Source organism: Leucoraja erinacea, chromosome 8 (genome assembly GCF_028641065.1).
Source record: "Leucoraja erinacea ecotype New England chromosome 8, Leri_hhj_1, whole genome shotgun sequence".
In the NCBI taxonomy this organism is placed as follows: Eukaryota; Metazoa; Chordata; class Chondrichthyes; order Rajiformes; family Rajidae; genus Leucoraja; species Leucoraja erinaceus.
In genome coordinates this window covers 29,519,365-29,541,273 of record NC_073384.1, presented here as the reverse complement: position 1 = coordinate 29,541,273, position 21,909 = coordinate 29,519,365, and the positions used below count along the sequence as shown (strand labels likewise).

The 21,909-nt window shown below is 44.1% G+C and overlaps 1 protein-coding gene across 4 annotated transcripts in view; it reads right to left on the bottom strand.

Annotated features, from left to right (window-relative positions):
• The window catches only part of cep170aa (centrosomal protein 170Aa), a 93,840-nt gene that overhangs the window by 2,521 nt on the left and 69,410 nt on the right, over positions 1-21,909 (bottom strand). For 2 of the 4 annotated variants that reach the window (XM_055639309.1, XM_055639310.1), the window contains 4 exons: positions 20,750-20,909; positions 17,870-18,034; positions 14,991-15,079; positions 7,449-7,542 (listed from right to left, as the gene is read on the bottom strand). In XM_055639309.1, coding sequence (XP_055495284.1) covers positions 7,449-7,542; positions 14,991-15,079; positions 17,870-18,034; positions 20,750-20,909 — 508 coding nt within the window. Of the gene's footprint in view, positions 1-7,448; positions 7,543-14,990; positions 15,080-17,869; positions 18,035-20,719; positions 20,910-21,909 lie in introns of all 4 variants that reach the window. The other 2 variants (XM_055639307.1, XM_055639308.1) reach the window with 1 other exon arrangement.

Here is a 21,909-nt window from a genome sequence, read left to right as displayed (position 1 = left end):
ACAAATGTGATTGTTTTTAAAAGTAGTAACCAAGAAGGTTGACGAGGGCAAGTCCATATACATTGTCTTTATGGACTTTAACAAGGCCTTTGATGAGGTTCCACATGGCAGGCAGCTCTGGAATTGCATAGGACTCATGGGAGAGCATTCTGACTGGATACAGAATTGGCTTAGTGAAAGGAAGCAGAGGCTGGTGTAGAAGGTGTTTTTCGGACTGGAGCACTGATTTGTGGTGTGCCTCAGGGAATCGATGCTGTGTTTGCAGTTTATGTTTATGTCAATGACTTGGATAAAAATGTACAAGACATGTTTAGTAAACTTGTAGATGACAGTAGAGTAGGTGGTATTGTATAGAGTAAAAATAATTTTCTAAAACTATATCAGTTAGACATGTGGGCCAAGGAATAGCTAATGGAGTTTAATGTAGGTACATGCAAGGTGATGCATTTTGGGAAGTTAAACCATGACAGGATCTTCTCAGCGAGGTTTGTAGATCAGAGGGATCTGGGAGCTCAGGTACATCGTTTCCCTGAAAATGGTGCAACAGATAGAAGGGGTGGTAAGAAAATAATTTGGTACATTAGGCTTCATCAGTCAGGGCATTGAGTACAGAAATCGTGACGTTATGTTACAGTTGTACAAGACATTGAGGAGGAAAAATTTGGAATTTCGTGTTCCTTTTTGGTCACCCTGCTTTAAGAAGGTTTTCAGTAAGCTGAGAAGAGTGCAGAGAAGATTTACAAGGATGTTGCCAGGACTAGTGGGCCTGAGCTGCAGGGAGGGGTTGGGCAGGTTAGGATTTTATTCCTTGTAGCATAGGAGTCTGAGACGTGATCCAATGCAGGTGTATAATATCATGAATGGAATAGATAGGGTGTATGTACAGTGTCATTTACCCAAGGTAGAGGAATCAAGGACATAGGTTGGAGATGAGAGATGAACCCAAGAGGCAACCTTTTCACGCAGAGGGTGGTGGGTATATGGAATGAACTGCCAAAGCAGGTAATTAAGGCAGGTCCAATTACAGTATTTAAAAGACACTTGGCTAGTCACATGGATAAAAAAGGTTTAGAGGGAAACGGGCCAAACACAGCCACAGGGGACTAGTTTAGATGGGGCATCTTGGTCAGCATGGATTAGTTGGGCTGAGGGGCCCGTTTCCATGCTATATGGCTCTATAACTACTTAGAGCATTGTCTATAATACCCAAAGACATTTTTTTTAAATGATCCGTGCACCTTCCCTAAAATGTTGTAATACTTCTTCAAATGTCATAGCAAAGAGCAAATTTGCATTCAAATTACAGAGAGATACAAGAATAACAGAGTAATGATTATGGGAGTCTTCAATGATCTTATCATCTACTGGATATTAATAGTCATAAGGCGGTTATAATTTTGTAAGTGTTCAGGAGTATTCCATTGATTGGTACATTTCTGTTCCAAAGTGAAAGGGAGCACTTATGGATTTAGTTCTGGGTAACGAGATGGGCCTTGGAATGAGTGTGTTATGTAGACAGTGACTGTTGTACAAGGTTTATAACTGCAATTGAAAAGGACAAGCAGCTATCCAGAATCAAATAAGTTAATTGATGGCCAATTTCAGCAAGATGAAGTCAATATGGGGATAGAGTGAAGACATGCAAGGATTGGAGAAATGGATTATGTGCAGGCAGATAATGGTTTGGCTTGGCATCATATTTGGCAGACATTGCGGGCCAAAGGGCCTGTTCCTGTGCTGTATTGTTCTATGTTTTACCAGAGCAGACCTGGAAGGCACAAATATAGTAGAATGGGGATCCATGACAGATGAAAAATAAATGATATGCTTTGGTAAGAAAAATGAAGAGGATCAATGTAATGGAAAGGGTGCAATTCTGAGTGAGGTACAGGAATAAAAAGGCTTAGTAATAAGTGTATACAACTTCAAAAATGGCAGGGCAAGTTCAGATGATTTTGAAAACATACAGGACCCTGAGGTTTGAAATAGTGGCATGGATTACAGAGTATAATAGAAAGGAGATTGTGTTGAACCCCCACTGGTTGAGCTGAAGGGGAAGCATACTTACAATAGACAAGAGGATTTAGAAGGTTTGTTTAGGATTACAATTACTATTAAAACACAAAATTTGTGCTCTAAAACCAGGATAAGCGCTCAACCAAGAAATCCAAGCCCAATGCCAAAGTAGTATCTAAACTGCCTATACACACTTTTGCCAAAGGACAACAACTAACTCCAAATTCAGCAATAAGTTATCTACATGTTAATAAGCACATAAAAACTAAGTGTGTAGATGCCAGTATATCATTGGGGTTATCAAATGGGCTTGTTCACTGTGTTCGGCTCACGACACCTCAGAAAGCTCAACAATTCTGGCGTCCCAGAACTACTCCCCCTCAATACCTGTTCTCATGACCTATGCTACCAATATGCACGACTAAGCAGCGAACTATGTAAATATATACTAAGTAAAGAAAACTACAGACGATTATATTCAACAGTCTATAGATAACTACAGACGATTATATTAAACAAATGCTAAACGCTCGCATCCTGTCTTACACCAATTCTAACCCTTTATCAAACAATCGTAGCGCACAAATATTAACTTCGTATATAAAACCAAAAGCAATTCACTTATCACACGTTATACATTTCCTTTCTGCCCCCACATGACACCATTTCTTCTCCACCAAATCCCCGTGCTGCTCCTTTATGGCCATACACAAACTTGGCCTGCAAATTCCTAGCTCTCCAAATAGCAACATGGTCGATTGCGCTATGAAACCTCTACAATACACCTCTATCGGACATTTCTATGCTGCAGTAGATAACTCTAGCATGTTCTTTTTATTTCCTGTGTCTGCAGTTTTATTCAACCTCTACTGCCAAATCTACTTATCTAAGTCTTTTCCTTTCATAAGCCTCATCCACTGTGTTCTCTCAAGGTACTGTCAGTTCTATAAAATACACTATCCACTGACTAACTGACCACAACACTAGATCCGGTCACAAACTAGCACTAATTATTTCCTGTGGAACAAACTTTCCTCCCAAATCTACCTGCATCTCTCAATCAGCTGGCCTAACTCATGCCTATCAGAAAACCTTCCTCCTCAATCTTTCTCTCCCTCAGACAAAATAAATAACTAAATTCTCAGTCCTAATACATACTAAATTCACCAGTGCCCTCTTATCAATTGTTACAGCTATATATTCCAAGATCTGGTTATGCCGCCAGATATATCGACCTTGAGAAAGAGTAGTCATACATCCTGACAAAATATGTCTCCACGTTGCCAACTCTGAACACAGGGGACATGCCGGGTCCCCACCTACCCACTGTTTGAGGTTCTACGGTGATGGTATCATAAATAGCCCCTATAAGAAAACTTATATAACCCGCCTCCATGCATCACAGGTCCCTCCAGCTAAACCTCCTCTTCTCTACACTTTCCCCAATTCATAGAAACCTAGAAAATAGGTGCAGGAGTAGGCCATTTGACCCTTCGAGCCAGCACCGCCATTCAATGGCTGTTCATCCAAAATCAGTACCCTGTTCCTGCTTTTTTCCCCATATCCCTTGATTCCGTTAGCCCCAAGAGCTATATCCAACTCTCTCCGGAAAACATCCAGTGAATTGGCCTCCACTGTCTTCTGTGGCAGAGAATGCCACAGATTCACAACTGTCTGGGTGAAAAAGTTTTTCCTCATCATTGTCCTAAATGGCCTACAATCTTATTCTCAAACTGTGACCCCTGGTTCTGGACTCCTCCAACATCGGGAACATTTTCCTGCATCTAGCCTGTTCAATCCCAAAAATAATTTTATATGTTTCTATAAGATCACCTCTCATCCTTCTAAATTCCAGTAAATATAGGCCCAGTTGATCCATTCTTTCATCATATGTCAGTCCCGGGAATTAACCTGGTGAACCTATGCTGCACCCCCTCATTCACTGTGAATTCATCCACTGTGCTTGCTTAACCTGAGCCATTGCCCTTGTACATCTCTCTGCTTCCTCCTAACAATGTACCAGCTCTACAATCAATTTCCTCCATTCTGTTGGACCTGCCTTACTCCACAGTGGCTTCCCTGTGCTAGGCTCTTGTGAAACTGTGCTCTAAGCAGCCAGAGAGGCGGTGCTAGTTGGTGGTATTGTCGCCTATAGCCAAAATCCATTATAAAGGGGTCCATTAAAACAAGGGTTTACTGTAATAAGAAAAATCGAATAAAACTGCAGATGCAGGAAATAAAGAGAACATGCTAGAGTTATCTACTGCAGCAAAGAATAAAGCGGGACTGTGGACCACACCAGATATCCAGACAAATCATACGTCTATCAGGTAATGCAAAAGAGAAAATAAATAGAGTGCAGAATATTGTGCATTTACATCATAGAATGAAGATTAAAAAGGTCAACGACCACAAAAGTTTGGTAGATCGGTAACTCATCTTCAAGATATGAGGTTTATCCAAGAGTCTGATAACAACAGGGAGAAGCTGTTCTTGAATCTGATGGTACGTGCCTTCATGCATTTGTATGTCCTGTCGGTGAGAGAGTGGAAGAGAGAATGACTGGAGCACGAGTGGTCCTTAATTTGCTGCTTTCCTGAGACAGTGAGAAGGAGGGTGGTTTGCATGATAGTAAAAATTTGTAAGAGTCATTGGAGTAATTGGTAATAGTCATATTCTAAATTTCCTGAGTTATTTGAGGCAGTAGATATTGATATGTTTTCTTGGCCTTAGTGTCAATGTGGTTGACTGAGACAAATTGTTGGTGGCATTTACACCAAGGAACCAGAAGCTCTTGACCATCTTCACCATAGCACCATTGATACTGATTGGGGCACCCTGCTTCAATTTTGATGATCAGCTCCTATGTTTAGTGAAAGTTGAGGGAGATTATGTTGTCTTGATGTCTATCTTCTTCCTGTACTCTGTCTTGTTATTGTTTTAGATCTGGTTCACGCTGGTGTTCCTTGCAAACTCAGAGCAGAATCTGGCCTCACAGTCATGTGTGCATATGGCATGTAGTGAATGCAGAGTATTTTTCCCAGGGTTGGGGAACCAAAAACCAGAGGGCATAGATTTAAGGATAGAGGGTAAGATTTATGAGCCTGTCCCACTTAGGCGATTGTTTAGGCAACTACAGGAGACTAGTTTGTCGCCACATGTTCGCCGGTGGTCGCAGGGAGTAGTCTCCTCAGTCTTGCAAAAAGTCATAGCGTCATTCTGGTCATCCCTAAATTTTCAACATGTTGAAAATTTTTCGTTGACAGTGGTTTTGACGCCAATGAGCGTAGCTTGACTTCTCCTGACGTAGGCGCTGTTGTAGGTTGTTACCAGGATGACGTAGGTTGTCGCCGTTTTTTTCGGCAACCTGCTATGACTATGACAGTAACCTGCATTTGCCTAAAAAAAAAAAAAAAAAAAAAAAAAAAATCGCCAAGTGGGCCAGGCCCATTAATAGGAACCAAGGTACTATATCTGAAAGATGCTACACATCTTTTAAATTCTTTTTTGTTAACTTATTTAAAAACTCAACGATATCGATAATTGAACAATATATACTAATTTGTAACTGCAATGATTTGTATTCAAATTTCATGAAATATTATTTCTCTTTTTGCACTAAGTTATCATCAGGGACGCTTTGCACAGGAAGAATGCAAAAGAGTCAACCGCAAATTCAAATTGCACAACACTCACATCTGCATTATAAAATAACTTATTTGTTTACAGTCCTGGTTCATCTGAAATCAGTATTCCCCCCACTGATTTCATCCAAGCAAATAGCAAAGGAGGGCATGTACTCATAATATGTAACAGCTGTTCGAAGTAACAATCATTACAGAAACACGCTCTTCAGCCCACTTCGTTCTTAATGACGAAAATTAAAATATATAAAGGGATAAATTATGCACACCTACCCAACAGTTCGGTCCATAATTGACAAATCCCAGCAGAGGCTGTAGCACAGCCTGACATTTAGCAAAGTGCCAGCCACAGGACCTTTCTGCCGCCTAGTTGGAATCATCATGAAGTCACCAAGACTTCCATTCTTCTGACAATGCAATAGTCCATTATTTTAAGTTTAAAAATAAGGAGTAAGCCATTTAGAACGGAGACGAGGAAACTTTTTCCTCACAGAGAGTGGCGAGTCTGTGGAATTCTCTGCCTCAGAGGGCGGTGGAGGCAGGTTCTCTGGATGCTTTCAAGAGAGAGCTCGATAGGGCTCTTAAAAATAGCGGAGTCAGGGGATATGGGGAGAAGGCAGGAACAGGGTACTGATTGAGGATGATCAGCCATGATCACATTGAATGGCGGTGCTGGCTCGAATGGCCTACTCCTGCACCTATTGTCTATTATGATTTATATAATGAATATAGAATGACAAACCATAAGATAGTGAATTAAGATCAACAGACAATTTAAATAGGTTTGACAGTGATTGAACTGTGGCTGGGGAGGCTCATTTTCTCAATAACTCTCTTGTCACCTGCATGGTGAAGGCCCTACAACCTGGCAATCATCTAAGATTGCCAAGTTGAATGAACAAATGCTCCCGATGGAAGATTGTGCCCTGGACCACACTGGAAAAATCAGTCTACCACAGATGACTGATGAATTCAAAATAGAATATCCACAAATTAAAAGAGTCGTATCATGAGAAATCTGGTTAAACTTAATATCTGCAAGCTTTATTCTTATGTTAATCATATAAAGTGAAACTAACTTTGCAGAGCTGTTCCAAGGAGCTTTAAAATAAGGACTCTCAGAACACATAACAACCTAAGGGCTATAATTAACACATCTTGGTAAATAACAAGATATTAACAGTAACATTAAAGTACCTTTAAGAATCACAATATTGTAATTGCACTAATTAGAGAGTTCAGTAAAGCTTTGTGTTGCCATTACAACATGAAGTACGAAGTGGAGAAAAAGTGCTGCCATTTAAGTAAACAGCCTGGTCCATTCAATGCGAACTTCTTATTGTTTCTCGTACAACAGACGAGCCCAGCCATTTGGCCCATTAAATCTATGCCATTCTCATAGTAATCAGATCAGTCCCTTAATGGGTCCCTTTCAGAATGGCAGGCAGTGACTAGTGGGGTACCGCAAGGCTCAGTGCTGTGACCGCAGCTATTTATGAATAATTGGTAAACCCACAAGGCTTCAAAACGAATTAACAATCATGAATATTGGAAAATAGGATTAATATAGATGTGTCCACTGATAAACAGGAAGGTGGTGGACCTAATGTCCTGTTTCCATGTTTTCTGTCTATTACAAAGTTACTGTTGTTTAATTTAAATTTCTACCTCAACTTTCTTGATTTAAAATTAACTTAGCGGCTGTAATATTGACTTATAGAAAAGATAGAAGCTATCAAGTTAGCAATTATCAATCTAAAACATGTTATGGGTTATCACCTTTCCCACCTTATTTGAAGTTTTCAGGATAGGAACTTCACTTTCAGAACGCATTTTGCATTCTATTTCTTCCCAGTTTCTATCTTCATTTTTAAATAAAACCCTACAAACAGAAAGTGTAAATTTTAGAGATTCACTGTTAACACAACAATAGAATAAAATGAGCAATTTCCATGTTTTCTTTACTCAACTGATGAACAAACTTCTCTTTCCTTTGACTTCCCACATTGCTTCTGTACTTCGGTAAAATTCTTCAAAGAGTCATCTTTAGAAATACATTTCAAATAATGGTTCAAAATGTTTATTTAATTGGTCAAATTGCGTGAATTTTCCCTTGTTTTACAAGCAACAAACAAGTAAAGTGCCACGGTACACAAAAATGCTGGAGAGAAACTCAGCGGGTGAGGGAACCGGGGGGGGGGGGGGGGAGGAGGAGGGGAGGGGGGGGGACGGGGAGAGAGGGAGACGGGGGGGGAGAGGGGGAGGGTAGGGGGGGGGGGGGGGGGGGGGGAGAGGGAACGGTCGGGGGGGGGGGGGAGAGAGGGAACGGGGGGGGGGAGAGAGCACGGAAGGGGGAAAGGGGGGGGGGAGAGAGGAGAGATAAGGGAGAGAGGGGGGGAGGAGGGAGGGAGGGAGGGGGAGAGGGAGGGAAGGGAGAGGGGAGAGGGGGGAGGGAGAGGGGGGGGGATAGGGGGATCGGAGAGGGAAGTGGGGGGGGGGAGAGGGGAGGGGGGAGGGAGGGAAGGGGGGGGGAGAGGGAAGGGGGGGAGAGGGCGGGGAGAGGGAGAGGGGAGAGGAGAAGGAGGGGGAAGGGGAGGGGGGGAGAGAGGGGGGGGGAAGAGAGGGAGGGGAGCAGAGGGGGAAGGGGGGGAGAGGGGGGGAGAGGAAGGGGGAGGGGAGAGGGAGGGAGGGGGATAGGAAGGGGGGAGGGGGAGGGGAAGGGGGGGGAGAGGGAGGGGGGAGGGGGGGAGAGATAGGGGGGAAGGGGAGGAGAGGGAAGGGAAGGGGGGGAGACGGAGGGGGGGAGGAGAGGGAGGGGGGGGAGAGGGAAGGGGGGGGAGGGGAAGGGGGGAGAAGGGAAGGGGAGGGGTGAGGAGGGGGGGGGAGAGGGAAGAAGGGGGAAAGGGAGGGCGGGAAGGGGGGGAGAGGGAAGGGGGGGAGAGACGGGAAAGGGGGGAGAGGAAGGGGGGGGAGAGAGGAAGGGGGGGGAGAGGGAAGGGGGGGGAGGGGAGGGGAGGGGAGGGAGGAGGGACCGGGGGAACAGGGGGGGAAAGGGGGGGAGAGGGAAGGGGGGGGGGAGAGGGAGGGGGGGGGGGGGGGAGGGGGGGGGGAGGGGGGGGGAAAGAGAGGAGGGGAAGGGGAAAGGGGGGGGGGGGGGGGGGGGGAAAAAGGGAGAGAGAGAAGGAGAGGGAAGGGGGGGGAGAGAAAGAAGGGAGGGAAGAGGGAAGGAGGGGGGAGAGGGAAGAGGAGGGGGGGAGGGGATAGGGGGGAGAGAGAAGGGGGGGGAGAGGGAAGGGGGGGAGAGAGAGGAAAGGGGGGGAGAGGGAAGGGGGGGGGGAGAGGGAAGGGGGGGAGAGAGGGAAAGCCAAATTGATGGGGAAGGGGGGGAGAGAGGGAAGGAGGGGGGAGAGGGAAGGGGAGGGGGGAGAGGGAAGGAGGGGGAGGGAAGGGGGGGGAGAGAGGGAAGGGGGGTGGAGAGGGAGGGGGGCGGGGAGAGAGGAAGGGGGGGGGGAGAGGGAAGGGGGGGAGGAAGGAGGGGGAGAGGGGGGGGGGGAGAGGGGAGAAGGGGAGGGAGAGGGAGGGGGGGGAGGGGGAAGGGGGGGAGAGGGAAGGGAGGGAGGGAAGGGAGGGAAGGGAGGGGGGGAGAGGGAAGGGGGGGGGAGGAAGGGTGGGGAGAGGGAAGAGGGGAGAGGGAAAGGGGGGGAGAGGGAGGGGGGGAAGAGGGGAAGGGGGGGGAGAGGGAAGGGGGGAAGAGGGAGAGGAAGGGGGGGAGGGAGGCAGGGGGTAGAGGGCAGGGGACAAGGGGGAGGGGGAGAGGGAAGGGGGGGAGAGGGAAGGGGGGGAGGGAAGAAGGGGGGAGAGAGGGAAGGGGGGGGGAGGAGGAAGGGGGGGAGAGGGAAGGGGGGAGCGGTGGAAGGGGGGGGAGAGGGAAGGGGGGGGGGAGAAGGAAGGGGGGTTGAGAGGGAAGGGGGGGGGGGGGAGAGTGAGGGGGGGAGAGGAAGGGGGGGGGGCGAGGGAAGGGGGGGAAGAGGAAAGGGGGAAAGAGGGAGGGGGGGGGAGATGGAGAGGGAAGCGGGATGAAAGGGGGGGGCGGAGGGAAGGGGGGGGAGAGGGAAGGGGGGGGGAGGGGGAAGGGGGGGGAGAGGGAAGGGGGGGGGAGAGGGAGGGGGGGGGGAGGAGAAGGGGGGGGGAGAGGGAGGGGGGGAGAGGGGAAGGGGGGGAGAGGGAAGGTGGGGGAGAGGGAGGGGGGGGAGAGGAAAGGGGGGGAGAGGAAGGGGGGGGGAGAGGGGAAGGGGAGAGGAAAGGGGGGGAGAGGGAAGGGGAGAGGGAAGGGGGGGGACAGAAGGGAGGGAAGAGGGAAGGGGGGAAGAGGGAAGGGGGAGAGAGAGGGAAGGGGGAGGGAGGGGAAAGGGGGGGAGAGGGGAAGGGAAGGGAGAGGGAAGGGGGGGGAGAGGGAAGGGGGCGGAGAGGGAAGGGGGGAGAGGGAAGGGGGGGAGAAAGGGGGGGGAGCTCTGGGAAGGGGGGAGAGGGAAGGGGGGGAGGTAAGGGGGGGAGAGGGAAGGGGAGAGAGGGAAAGATGCGGGGAGGGGGGGGGGAGAGGGAAGGGGGGAGAGGAGAGAGGGGGGGGAGGGAAGGGGGGGAGAGGAGAGGGGGGGGGCAGAGGAGACGGGGGGGGGAAGAGGGAAGGGGAGGGAGGGGGGAGAGGGAAGGGCATTGTGAGGTCAGCAGCTGGGCAACCTTAATATTTTTTTTTCATGTCAGTTTGGTTATAAATTTTAGTAAATATCTTGGGAAATAATTAACCAAATCAATAGAGGATTGGATTTTTGAAATCATAAGAAAAATTTCTACCAGAAGATGTAAAGATTTCACTGTTATTGTAACATCAGCAGCTGGGCAGCGGTCATATTGGTCAACAATTTTAATTTAAAAGTCAGGAAAATAATGTACCAAATGTACAGAGAAGTGGATTTCTAAATTCACAAAGAAAATCTCTACTGAAATATGTAAACATTTTCCTGTTTCGGTATCTGGTTTTCGACGAGATATGTTTCGCATGCCAAATGACACACACACACACCCACTCAGAGTTTTAAAAGTATATAGATAGATAGATATCATAGACAAACATTGTTCCCCTGACCTAGAGTACATGTCTGTAAGATGCCGGCCTTTTTTTCTACCGAGAGAACTAACAGTATTGTCAGTGTATATTCCACCCGACGCCAATGTAAGCACGGCACTCTCTCTCCTGCTGAACACCATTTACGAACAGCAGCGGGGCCCACCCCGATGGTGTTCACATAATTGCAGGAGACTTTAATAAGGCCAACTTGAAGACTGTACTGCCGAAATTTTATCAACATGTCAAGTGTTCTACTAGAGGGGAGAACACGCTGGATCATGTCTACACCAATATCAAGCACGCGTATAGAGCCATTCCCCTCCCCCAACTCAGCCAGTCAGATCATCTCTCCCTCCTGCTCTCCCCAGCCTACACCCCCCTCAGACGCAGTACCAGGCCCACCATAAAGTCTGTTACAACCTGGCCTGAAAATGCACTCTCCAAACTACAGGACTGCTTTACACAGACAAACTGGGACATATTTGAACACTAGGATCTGGAAACATTCACAGAAACGGTACTGGATTATATCAAGTTCTGCATCGGAAATGTGACTGTGGACAAAAACATACGGGTTTTCCTAAACCAGAAACCCTGGATGTCCAGCCAGGTCCGCACACTCCTCAGAGCCCGCGATGCTGCCTTCGGGTCAGGTGACAGAGCTCTGTACAGGGCTGCTCGAGCCGATCTGAGAAGTGGAATTAAAAAAGCCAAGGCGGACCAAAAGAGGAGCATAGAGTCCCATCTGTCCAGCAATAATACACGGGAGGTATGGCGGGGCATACAAGACATCACAAACTACAGAGGCTGTGCCACAACGACAAAAGACCTGAGTGCGCCGCTGGCAGAGAAGCTAAATTGCTTCTCTTCCCGCTTTGAAACATCACAACAGCAGCATTCATCTGCTACAGACTTGCTCCCACCCTTACCTGGCACCTGTACTACTCCACTCACTGTAAGGGAGCACGATGTCAGACGGGTGCTCCTGGCAGTGAACCCCAAGAAGGCTTCCAGCCCAGACGGAGTACCTGGTAAGGTGCTCAAAGCGTGTGCCCACCAGCTCACCGTCATCTTCACCAGAATCTTCAACCTCTCCCTGGACCAGGCAGTTATCCCGTCCTGCCTAAAATCAGCCACAATCATCCCAGTGCCGAAGAAGTCTCCCATCACCAGCCTTAATGACTACCGTCCCGTGGCCCTCACTCCGGTAATCACGAAGTGCTTTGAGAGATTGGTCCTCCAGCACATCAAGGACTATCTCCCTCCAGACTTCGACCCTCACCAATTCGCCTATCGCACAAACAGATCCACAGAAGACGCCATCACCGTAGCTCTCCACTCTGTGCTGAGCCACCTGGAGCAGGGGCAGAGCTACGTCCGGATGCTCTTTGTGGATTACAGCTCAGCTTTCAATACTATCATTCCGGACATTCTCATCGACAAACTGGTCACTCTCGGCCTCCCCACTCTCACATGTGCCTGGATAAAGGACTTTCTCACCAACCGGCCCCAGACTGTGAGACTCGGCCCCCACCTCTCCTCCACTCGCATGTTGAGTACCGGCTCCCCACAGGGCTGTGTGCTAAGTCCCCTCCTATACTGTCTCTACACCTACGACTGTAGTCCGGCCCACAACAACAACCGCATCGTCAAGTTTGCTGATGACACTACAGTAGTCGGACTCATCTCAAGGGGAGACGAGGCAGCCTACAGAGAGGAAGTCCTGAAGTTGACAGCCTGGTGCTCAGAAAACAACCTGGCTCTGAACACCAAGAAAACAAAAGAGCTCATTGTCGACTTCAGGAGGCACAGCACCGACTTAGCCCCCCTATACATCAACGGCGAGTGTGTGGAGAGGGTCAACACATTCCGGTTTCTTGGCGTCCTCATCTCTGCTGACATCTCCTGGACAGATAACATCACGGCAGTTATCAAGAAAACTCAGCAGCGGCTGCACTTCCTGAGGGTCCTCAGGAAGCACAACCTGGACTCCAACCTGCTGCTGACCTTCTACCGCTCGTCCACTGAGAGCCTGCTGACATATTGCATTACAGCATGGTATGGCAGCTGCACCATGGCAGACAGGGAGAGACGTCAGAGGGTAGTTAGGGCAGCACAGAAGATCACTGGCTGCCCTCTCCCCTCTCCCCTCTCTGATGGACATGTACGTCTCCCGCTGTCTCAGCAGGGCGAAGAACATCATCAAGGACAGCTCCCATCCTGCGTTTGGCCTGTTCGACCTGCTGCCCTCAGGGAGGCGCTATAGGTGCATCAGAACAAGGACAAACAGATTCAAAAACAGTTGCTTTCCAAAAGCCATAACCTCCCTGAACTCATACATGTATTGACTTCACAGCCAAACTCCCGGACTTCCATCTATCCACCTACTGTAATTTGTACTGTAATTGCATATAGGAATCCTATTTATTCACTCTATTCATCCATTGTCTTTTTTATAGGTATGTATATAGCGCTGCAGAACTGTGCACCTTATCCCCCCCCCCTTTGTTTTTGTCTTTGTTTTTTGATTAATTACATGTCTGCACTGAGTAGGAGCTGGTTTTAATCTCATTGTACATGTGTATAGTGACAATAAAATGGCATTATTATTATTATTATACGCTAATCAATTTGTCATATCCCAAATGTATTAAGTAGGGTCTCGACCAGAAACATCACCCATTCCTTCTCTCCAGAGATGCTGCCTGTCCCGCTGAGTTACTCCAGCTTTTTCTGTCTATCTTCGGTTTAAACCAGCATCTGCAGTTCCTTCTTACACAAATATCATATCTAATTATCCATTTACTTTAGTCTGAAGAAGGGTTTCAGCCCGAAAAGTTGCCTATTTCCTTCGCTCCATAGATGCTGCTGCACCCGCTGAGTTTCTCCAGCATTTTCGTCTACCTTTGATTTTCCAGCATCTGCAGTTCTTTCTTATCCATTTACTTCTATTCTGTACTGCATGTGATACTGCATAGACCTTTAGTGCCATCTAGAGGTGCACACATTCAAAATGGTTATCCCTTTGAAAAATATAAATTTTACATTAGAAACATCACCATGTTTCTAAAGTAAAATTCATATTTTTCAAAGGGATGAACATGTTGAATGTGTGCACCTCTAGATGGCACTAAAGGTCTACATGATATCACATGCAGTACAGAACAGAAGTAAATGGATGGTAGACACAAAATGCAGGAGCAACTCAGTAGGTGAGGCAGCATCTTTGAAGAAAAGGAATGGGCGACGTTTCAGGTTGAGACCTTTCTTCAGACGTAAATGGATATGATATTTGTGTAAGAAGGAACCGAAGGTAGACACAAAAAAACTAACCCTGCTGATGTGTTGGCAGATTAAAACCTTAAAATTAAGTTCTGCGATCATACCCCCCCCACCCCCCCCCCCCCCCCCCCCCCCCCCCCCCCAAATGTACAGAAAAACATGCTAAAGGTGCAAGGTAATTGAAAGTGGATGTTATATGGACATTATTATAATATTATATGGACATTATTAGGGGCATTGACCCAGGTGAATGCAGAGTATTTTTACCCAGAGTTTCGGAATCAAGTAGAACCACAGATTTAAGGTGAGGGGGGAAATATTTACTAGATACCCGAGACTGGGCTTTTTTTTTTTTTACATAGATGGTGGTATGTAAATGGAACAATCTACCAGAAGAAGTGGTTGAGACAAGTACAATGACAACATTTAAAATACATTTGGACAAGTAGATGGATAGGAAAGGTTCAGATATAGGGCAGACGGAGGCAAATGGGACTAACATAGATGCTCATCTTGCCATGAATGAGTTGGGCCAAAGGGCCTGTTTCCATGCTATAAGACTATGTCCAATTGCTTTTCAGTACCATTTTCATTGGATCTTTACCTCTTCAATGCTCATACCTTATATGCAATGTAACCATCTGTGCCTCTGTACTTAAGAACCTTTGAAGATGTTGTAAGTCATAGAATACTTGCAATATTAGTGCTCCCAGATTGGACTAGGCCTACTGAGAGTTGATTTGTCACCACAAATTGTAATTACATTTGGGCAATTCATACCTGAAATGCAATGTCTTTCACTGGGTTCTGTTAAGGAACCAAAACTATTTTTCAGCAATGGAAACTGCACAGTACAACTGAACTATAAATGTGTGTCTTCTAATACATATGCACATATACATACACAAAAGCTCTTTTATTACCTGATCTTCAGAGCAGTTTTCTCCATTGTGTGGCGTATTTTCTGCGATAACTGTGATACCGAGGTCAGCATCAAACTGTCTAAAACAACCTAAAATATAAAACATATCATCACTGAGCGATCACCAGTAACCATGTTTATCTAGGTATTACATTTTACCAAACAAAAGTATGTTTGAATTAGGGCACTGCCAGTAATCATAAAGACACAATAGAAAATCAGGAGGTTTCCATCAAAAGATTGAGCCAAAACCAAAACTGCAACTGATCAACTCTCCCTTACTTGTTAAGTTAAGTTGAAAAATGAGCTAATATTTACACAAGGAACACCAACTTACAATTTTTCCAAGGCTTGTTAGGCCATTTCAGAGAAATTCATTGTCATATGCATTGCACAGATATATACAGCAGTATAGCAGATTTCCTCTCCTGAAGGACATTTGTAAACCAGAAGGATCTATATGACATTCAAGCAGTTTTTATGGTCATTATTACAAAGACAAAAATGATGTTGCTTTCGTCAGCTGTCATGATGGGACTCACTCAGCTCCCTGGATTTTAGTCCCGACTCCTATGATACTAGTCAGGTATCATAGATCATCAGTTATCATGGAATGACCACATTGATAAGATTTGCAATAAGACAAAACAAAGAATCTGGTTTCTCCACCGACTTAGATCTTTCGGAGCAAGTAGTCAAATCCTTTTGTTATTTTCTACCGCTGTGATAATGAGTGTTTTGCAATACTGTACGATTACATGGTACAAGAGTTTGTCTGCTACTACAAAATCAAAACTGCTCCAACAAATAAAAATCTGCGCAAAGATTGTAGGTCAACCACTTCACAAATTGTATGAATCATCCTACCATAAAAACTTATTAAGGATGGCCAACAATATTTCTTCTGACCCCAACCACGTTCTGAACAGCGAGTACAATTTGTTACCATCAAACTGGAGATATAGGGTTCCAAAATTTAATAAGGTTAGACTGAAGCACTCTTTTGTGCACCAGTCAATCCTCGAACTAAATACGGCGCTTAATCCCAGATAAAAAGCATGCTGATGGCCCTCAAATGTTGTCTTCTGTTATTGTAATGTTGTGTTGAATGTATGTATTTTTGGATCCTGTCTTGATGTCTTAATGCATGACTTTTCAAGTCTCTTTTATCTTTTATGCGATGCTGTAAATGGAGCTGCTGCGATGCAAAACAAATTTCAGACTTTGTTCTGACAATAAAGTAATATCGTATCGTAGGTAAGTTAATTAATGAAACCCTACTCAAATGAGGAAATGTTAAGTGGGCGATATTTAAGTTAGTGTTAAAAGAAGAATGGAAAATGGGAAAAATGAAGATTCTAGAATACCCTTTCTAGTCTTCATTTTTCCCATTTTCCATTCTTCTTTTAACACTAGAAAGGGTATTCTAGAATACAACACATAGAAACTTGGTGACAGCTATCATGGTTGAACAAAGTTTAAAGCAGAGAAATGTGAGGTGTTGCATTTTGGGAAGTCTAACATCGGCAGGACCTACACAGTGAATGGTAGGTCTCTGGGGAGTGTTGTAGTGCACAGGGATCAAGGAGTGCAGGTGCAGGGTTCCTTGAAGGCGGAGTCACAGGTAGATAGGGTGGTCAAAAAGGCTTTTGGTACATTGGCCTTCATCAGTCAGAGTTGGGACGTCATGTTGCAGTTAAATAAGAAGTTGGTGAGGTCACAGTTAGGGTACTGTGTTCAGTTCTGGGCACCATGTTATAGGAAAAATGTTGTTAAGCTGGAAAGGGTACAGAGAGGATTTATGAGGATGTTGTCAAGACTTCAGGGTCTGAGCTATAGGGAGAGGGTGAGTAGGCAGATGATCTATTTATTGGAATGCAGGGGGTTGAGGGGTGATCTTATAGAGGATATAACATATAACAATTGTCAGTTGAGAAATACAGTCAGTTGTTCTGATCCAAAAGATGTCAGAAAGAGAGTGGTTAAGGTCCTTTAATACTGGGTGAAGTATTTAAAATATGAAGAATTGTTGGGAGAACCAATATCCAATGAATCTCGCCAAGAACACATGATAGTGGGCAAAGGATGGTACGTGTCAGGATACACTCAGTAGAGTTATGGGAAGATTTAAGGGTCTCAGCTGCATTAAGAATGGAACAAAAAGTTTAATTTACGTGATGAGGGAAAAAGAGATAGCCCGTGGGAAGTAGAGCTTATGTCCAGCAAAAGGTTCAAGGAGCTGTTTGGTCTACTTCTGTTGTTATCAAGGATTATCTATATACTATTAAAAGTCTCATCTTGTTTGTCTGTCTGTGAGATCAAGGAACTACACCAAAACGGTACACAATATAGTGAAAAAGTTAGCAGAATCTTATAGCTTTTCCCGTGGTCGTTCATATCACGTTTCTTCACATTTGATGTTATATTTTACAAGACATTTTATATATTTAAACATAAAAACTCAAGATTTGGGAATAAAGGGGGGACCTATGCCAAAACAGTACACGGGAGAGCATACATTTTTGCATCACCTTACACACCTTTGTCCCGTGGTCGATCCTGTCAAGTTTCCTTCAGATTTGATGTTATATTACATGTTATTGATATTGAAACATTTCAAAAAACCCAAATTCTCAGAATAACTGTTACTGTGCTATGAGAGGTTTCTGACAGTTGCAGGGATGACATCACAATGACATCTCACAGACCAGAGTGACGGGGGGAGGGGCTAGGTCAAGAGACAGAGAGAGAGCACGAGCGAGACAGAGACAGAGACGGCTATGGGTGAGTGGTGCAATATTGCAATGGGCGATCAGGTCTCCCGTGTGACGAGGACCCAACAGTTTTCTATAAATAAGTTCAAACTGTTGGAATTCTTACTTCATCTCTATTCCACGTCTTCCTCTTTGTTGCAGCCTGATCAGCAGCTTCTAAAATTCGAGATCTGGTTTCACTTGGTCGACCATTTCCAGCTGCTGGTTTTATACATGGCACTGGAGGAATTTTTCTGAAGTTCAAACTTTCATCAAAAACACGATCAACCAACTGACCAGAAAAAAAAATGTTACTGCAACTCCTGGGTAATAATGGCATATACGTCTACATTCAACTAGGTAAAAGAATTGAAAAAATCTCAAAAACATCCCAAACTGTTTTTTCTAGCTTAAAGATAACATACATTTATATTGGATTGGTATCTTGCAGTAGAAAAGTCTGAAGGATTCCATATTTACAATCACCTCTTTCCCCACACCTCCTTTTAGAAGTCTAAATTTTCTTGTTAAACAATATGCACACCAATTTTGGTTTATATTATGATTTTCTATCAGGATTAATTTTCTAGGCCTTCAAACTTTTCAATTATTGCAAACAGTGAAAACCTGCACTTAATGAACTGCATTGTTCATTTAAGGTCTTTTGCTGGTTGCTTTAACATTCTGCTTTTAGTGAAAACATCAAAATTAACATCAAATGTTTAATCCCTTTATCTACTCGTATAGTGCATTTATGCTAATTTATGGAGAGATATTTTATTTTGACCAGTTGACCCAATGATTGTTTAGCAGTTTTCAGTATTTTATACAGTAAAATGCAAAATACATTTACACTTGTTATACATCGACATATGAAGTTGTGATGCTTTATGATAGATCTCTGGGAAAATTTGTTTTAAGTGGATCACATTTAAAAGATATTCTTAATTGTTTTGTTTTTGTTGTTAGTTAAAATGTCACAGTGAGTAACGTCTCCCTTTTTCCCAATTTTTCCCAATTCCCAATGTGCCCAATTTATAATCATCCCACTAGACAGTAAGGTATCAATGCAACATGTCACCTGCTGGTCACAAAATGTGAAGAGATGGGTTTACAGTTGACTGATTAACTAGTTTTCAAGGAGTTGGAGGCTATGTCAGAATGAATCATTTGCATGTAGCTTTGCAATACATTCTGGCTCTCGAACTTCACATGGGTGAAAACGCCTCATTGCACTGACAAGCTGACTTCTTTAGGTCGTCACCCAGCCCAGCAGGTATTGCAAACAAGGGTTAACTTAGCTGTTTCACTGTACCTTAATTGGTACATGTGACAATGTACTGACCTTTGAACTATGCTGAGACAGCATCAATTGTGCTCCTGAAATCAGTTGACATTTCTCCGTGAAGTTCAAGAAAAGTTGTACTCGTAAATAATTGTGAAATGCTGGACACTTTCAGCTGCTCCTGCTCCAGTGCATGTGCCATGACTGTCGGTCAAGGCTCATTAAGATTGTGGAGCAAACGATGGGATTAGAGTCAGAGCTAGAAAGTGCATAATTGCACTTTACTGTACAGGTGCATGATCCAAATTGATCTGCAGACTGGCCAGTCTGCTGAAGATTTGGTTGGTGCAGAGGATACACCTGTTTATAGCCATAGTAACCAAAGATGATTGTTGTGGTCATGCTCTTTTCCAGCACCCAAGATAATCAAGTCAACTGTAACACTTTTATAGAATTAAATCACAATTTTAAATTCATTGCACCGACAAAATAATGACCAAGTAGGATACATGGTCCAGCATTTGATTCTGAAATTGTATTCTCAAAAACACAGAAGAGCGTGGTTTGAAATTAACATTTCAGGCCAAAAAAAGCTCAATTTTTTGATCTTGTGTTTTAATTGGAATGTACCAGATTGCAAAGTCAAATTCTAACAATAGCTTTTTTGGTTTTGCATCTGCCACATAAACACAAAAATCTTTCATTCAGCATCACAAAAGTTAGGTTTAGTCAAAGACTAGTGCTCCATTGATTGCCACCAGGAGTGGAAATGATCAGCATGGAGATTAAAATTCAAAGCATAGATACATTTTATGCCATTAGAAATATTATTTACAATTCCACGATGAAGCAAAGAATAATCCCACTGCTCAACAGCAATCTACAATGGAGTGGCTTGAGCTATAAGAAGAGCAGGCTATTCCTCTATTCCTTTGAGCACAGGAGGATGAGGGGTGATCTTATAGAGGCGTACAAAATCATGAGAGGAATAGATTGGATAAACACAGTCTCCTGCCCAGAGAAGGGAAATCGAGAACCAGAGGACATAGGTTTAAAGTGAGGGGGAAAGATTTAATAGGAATCTGAGGGGTAACTTTTTCCCCACTATGGGTGGTGGGTGTATGGAACAAGCTGCTGGTTGAGGCAGGTACTATCACAACGTTTAAGAAACATTTAGACAGGTACATTAATAGGATAGGTTTAGAGGGATATAGGCAGGTGTGACTAGTGTAGATGGGACATGTTGGTCGGCGTGGGAAAGTTGGGCCAAAGAGCCTGTTCAAAACGTGGTATGCTTTAGCTATTTTGCAAAACCATTTTAAAGGGCAAGTTATACACAATTTACATCAAGATTTGGCCAACATGATGACATTCTTTAAGGAGCCAAACTACTTATGAATGAAAGATGAGTAGCTAACCTAGTTAATGAGTGAAAAGACAAAACAGGTGAATATAATGTTCATGTGTTAATGCAAAATACGATAAACACTTTAATTTTGCCATCAATTTTTTTAACATCTCACTTGAGCATCTATTGCAATTTAGCTTCAAAAGCTTAATGTTATTGTACATTATTGAATGCTAGTCAAATAATTGAACCAAATAGTCAAGAAGAGCCAATTAACATGAAACGTGTTTATAGTACGCAGGATGGAAAGCTAGAACAAAAAAAGGAAATAAAAAATCAAGAACCTTAGGCATTCCTCCATGAAGGTCTCCTACCTCTTCCCTTGTATCAATGGTTGAACCTGGGGTGGTGGCAGCAGTGCTTACTGTGGTACTAGGGGCTGTGCCTGATGAACTCACAGAATCTATCTCACCTGCCACATCATGGATTTCACGTGCAAGGATGGCCAGATCCTTGGCCAGATCTTGACTGATCCTGAGAAAATAAATGCACACCAAATCCTGAAGTATTACCCACTACATTTCATTAGTAATAAACAGAGCATTTTCTTAAATAACAATAAAAGCTCAAATTTTAAGTGCTTTACAACTATAGAGTAACATTGATTGCCTCTCTTCCTCCAAATAAATTGTATATTCCAACCTGAACTGGAAAGGAAAGCTTTCTTCCAGATCAAGTAAGAGTACACTCGACTGAGTTCCTCCAGCAGATTGTATATTGCTCAAGTACAGATCCATAACTTGTTAAAATGCCTGCGAACATGGTTGGTAAGACATTTTGTTATTCCATTAGTGATTACATTATTTGCTGTAAGCATAGTATTACATAATATTTGAAATAAATGTTATAACCATATAACCATATAACAATTACAGCACGGAAACAGGCCATCTCCACCACTTCCACTGGAAGCTCATTCCACATCGCTACCATAACCCTCCACTCTCTGAGTAAAGAAGTTCCCCCTCATATTACCCCTAAACTTCTGTCCCTTAATTCTGAAGTCATGTTCTCTTGTTTGAATCTTCCCTATTCTCAAAGGGAAAAGCTTGTCCACATCAACTCTGTCTATCCCTCTCATCATTTTAAAGACCTCTATCAAGTCCCCCCCTTAACCTTCTGCGCTCCAGAGAATAAAGACCTAACTTATTCAACCTATCTCTGTAACTTAGTTGTTGAAACCCAGGCAACATTCTAGTAAATCTCCTCTGTACTCTCTCTATTTTGTTGACATCCTTCCTATAATTGGGTGACCAAAATTGTACACCATACTCCAGATTTGGTCTCATCAATGCCTTGTACAATTTTAACATTACATCCCAGCTTCTATACTCAATACTCTGATTTATAAAGTTTTTTTTTCCTCTTCAAACAATGATCTCCGTTTCTTGATTCCCCAATGTTTGAAAAAGCCTATATATATTTACCCTATTCCCCTTGTGATTTTATACACCCCACAACGTTTATTCTCAGT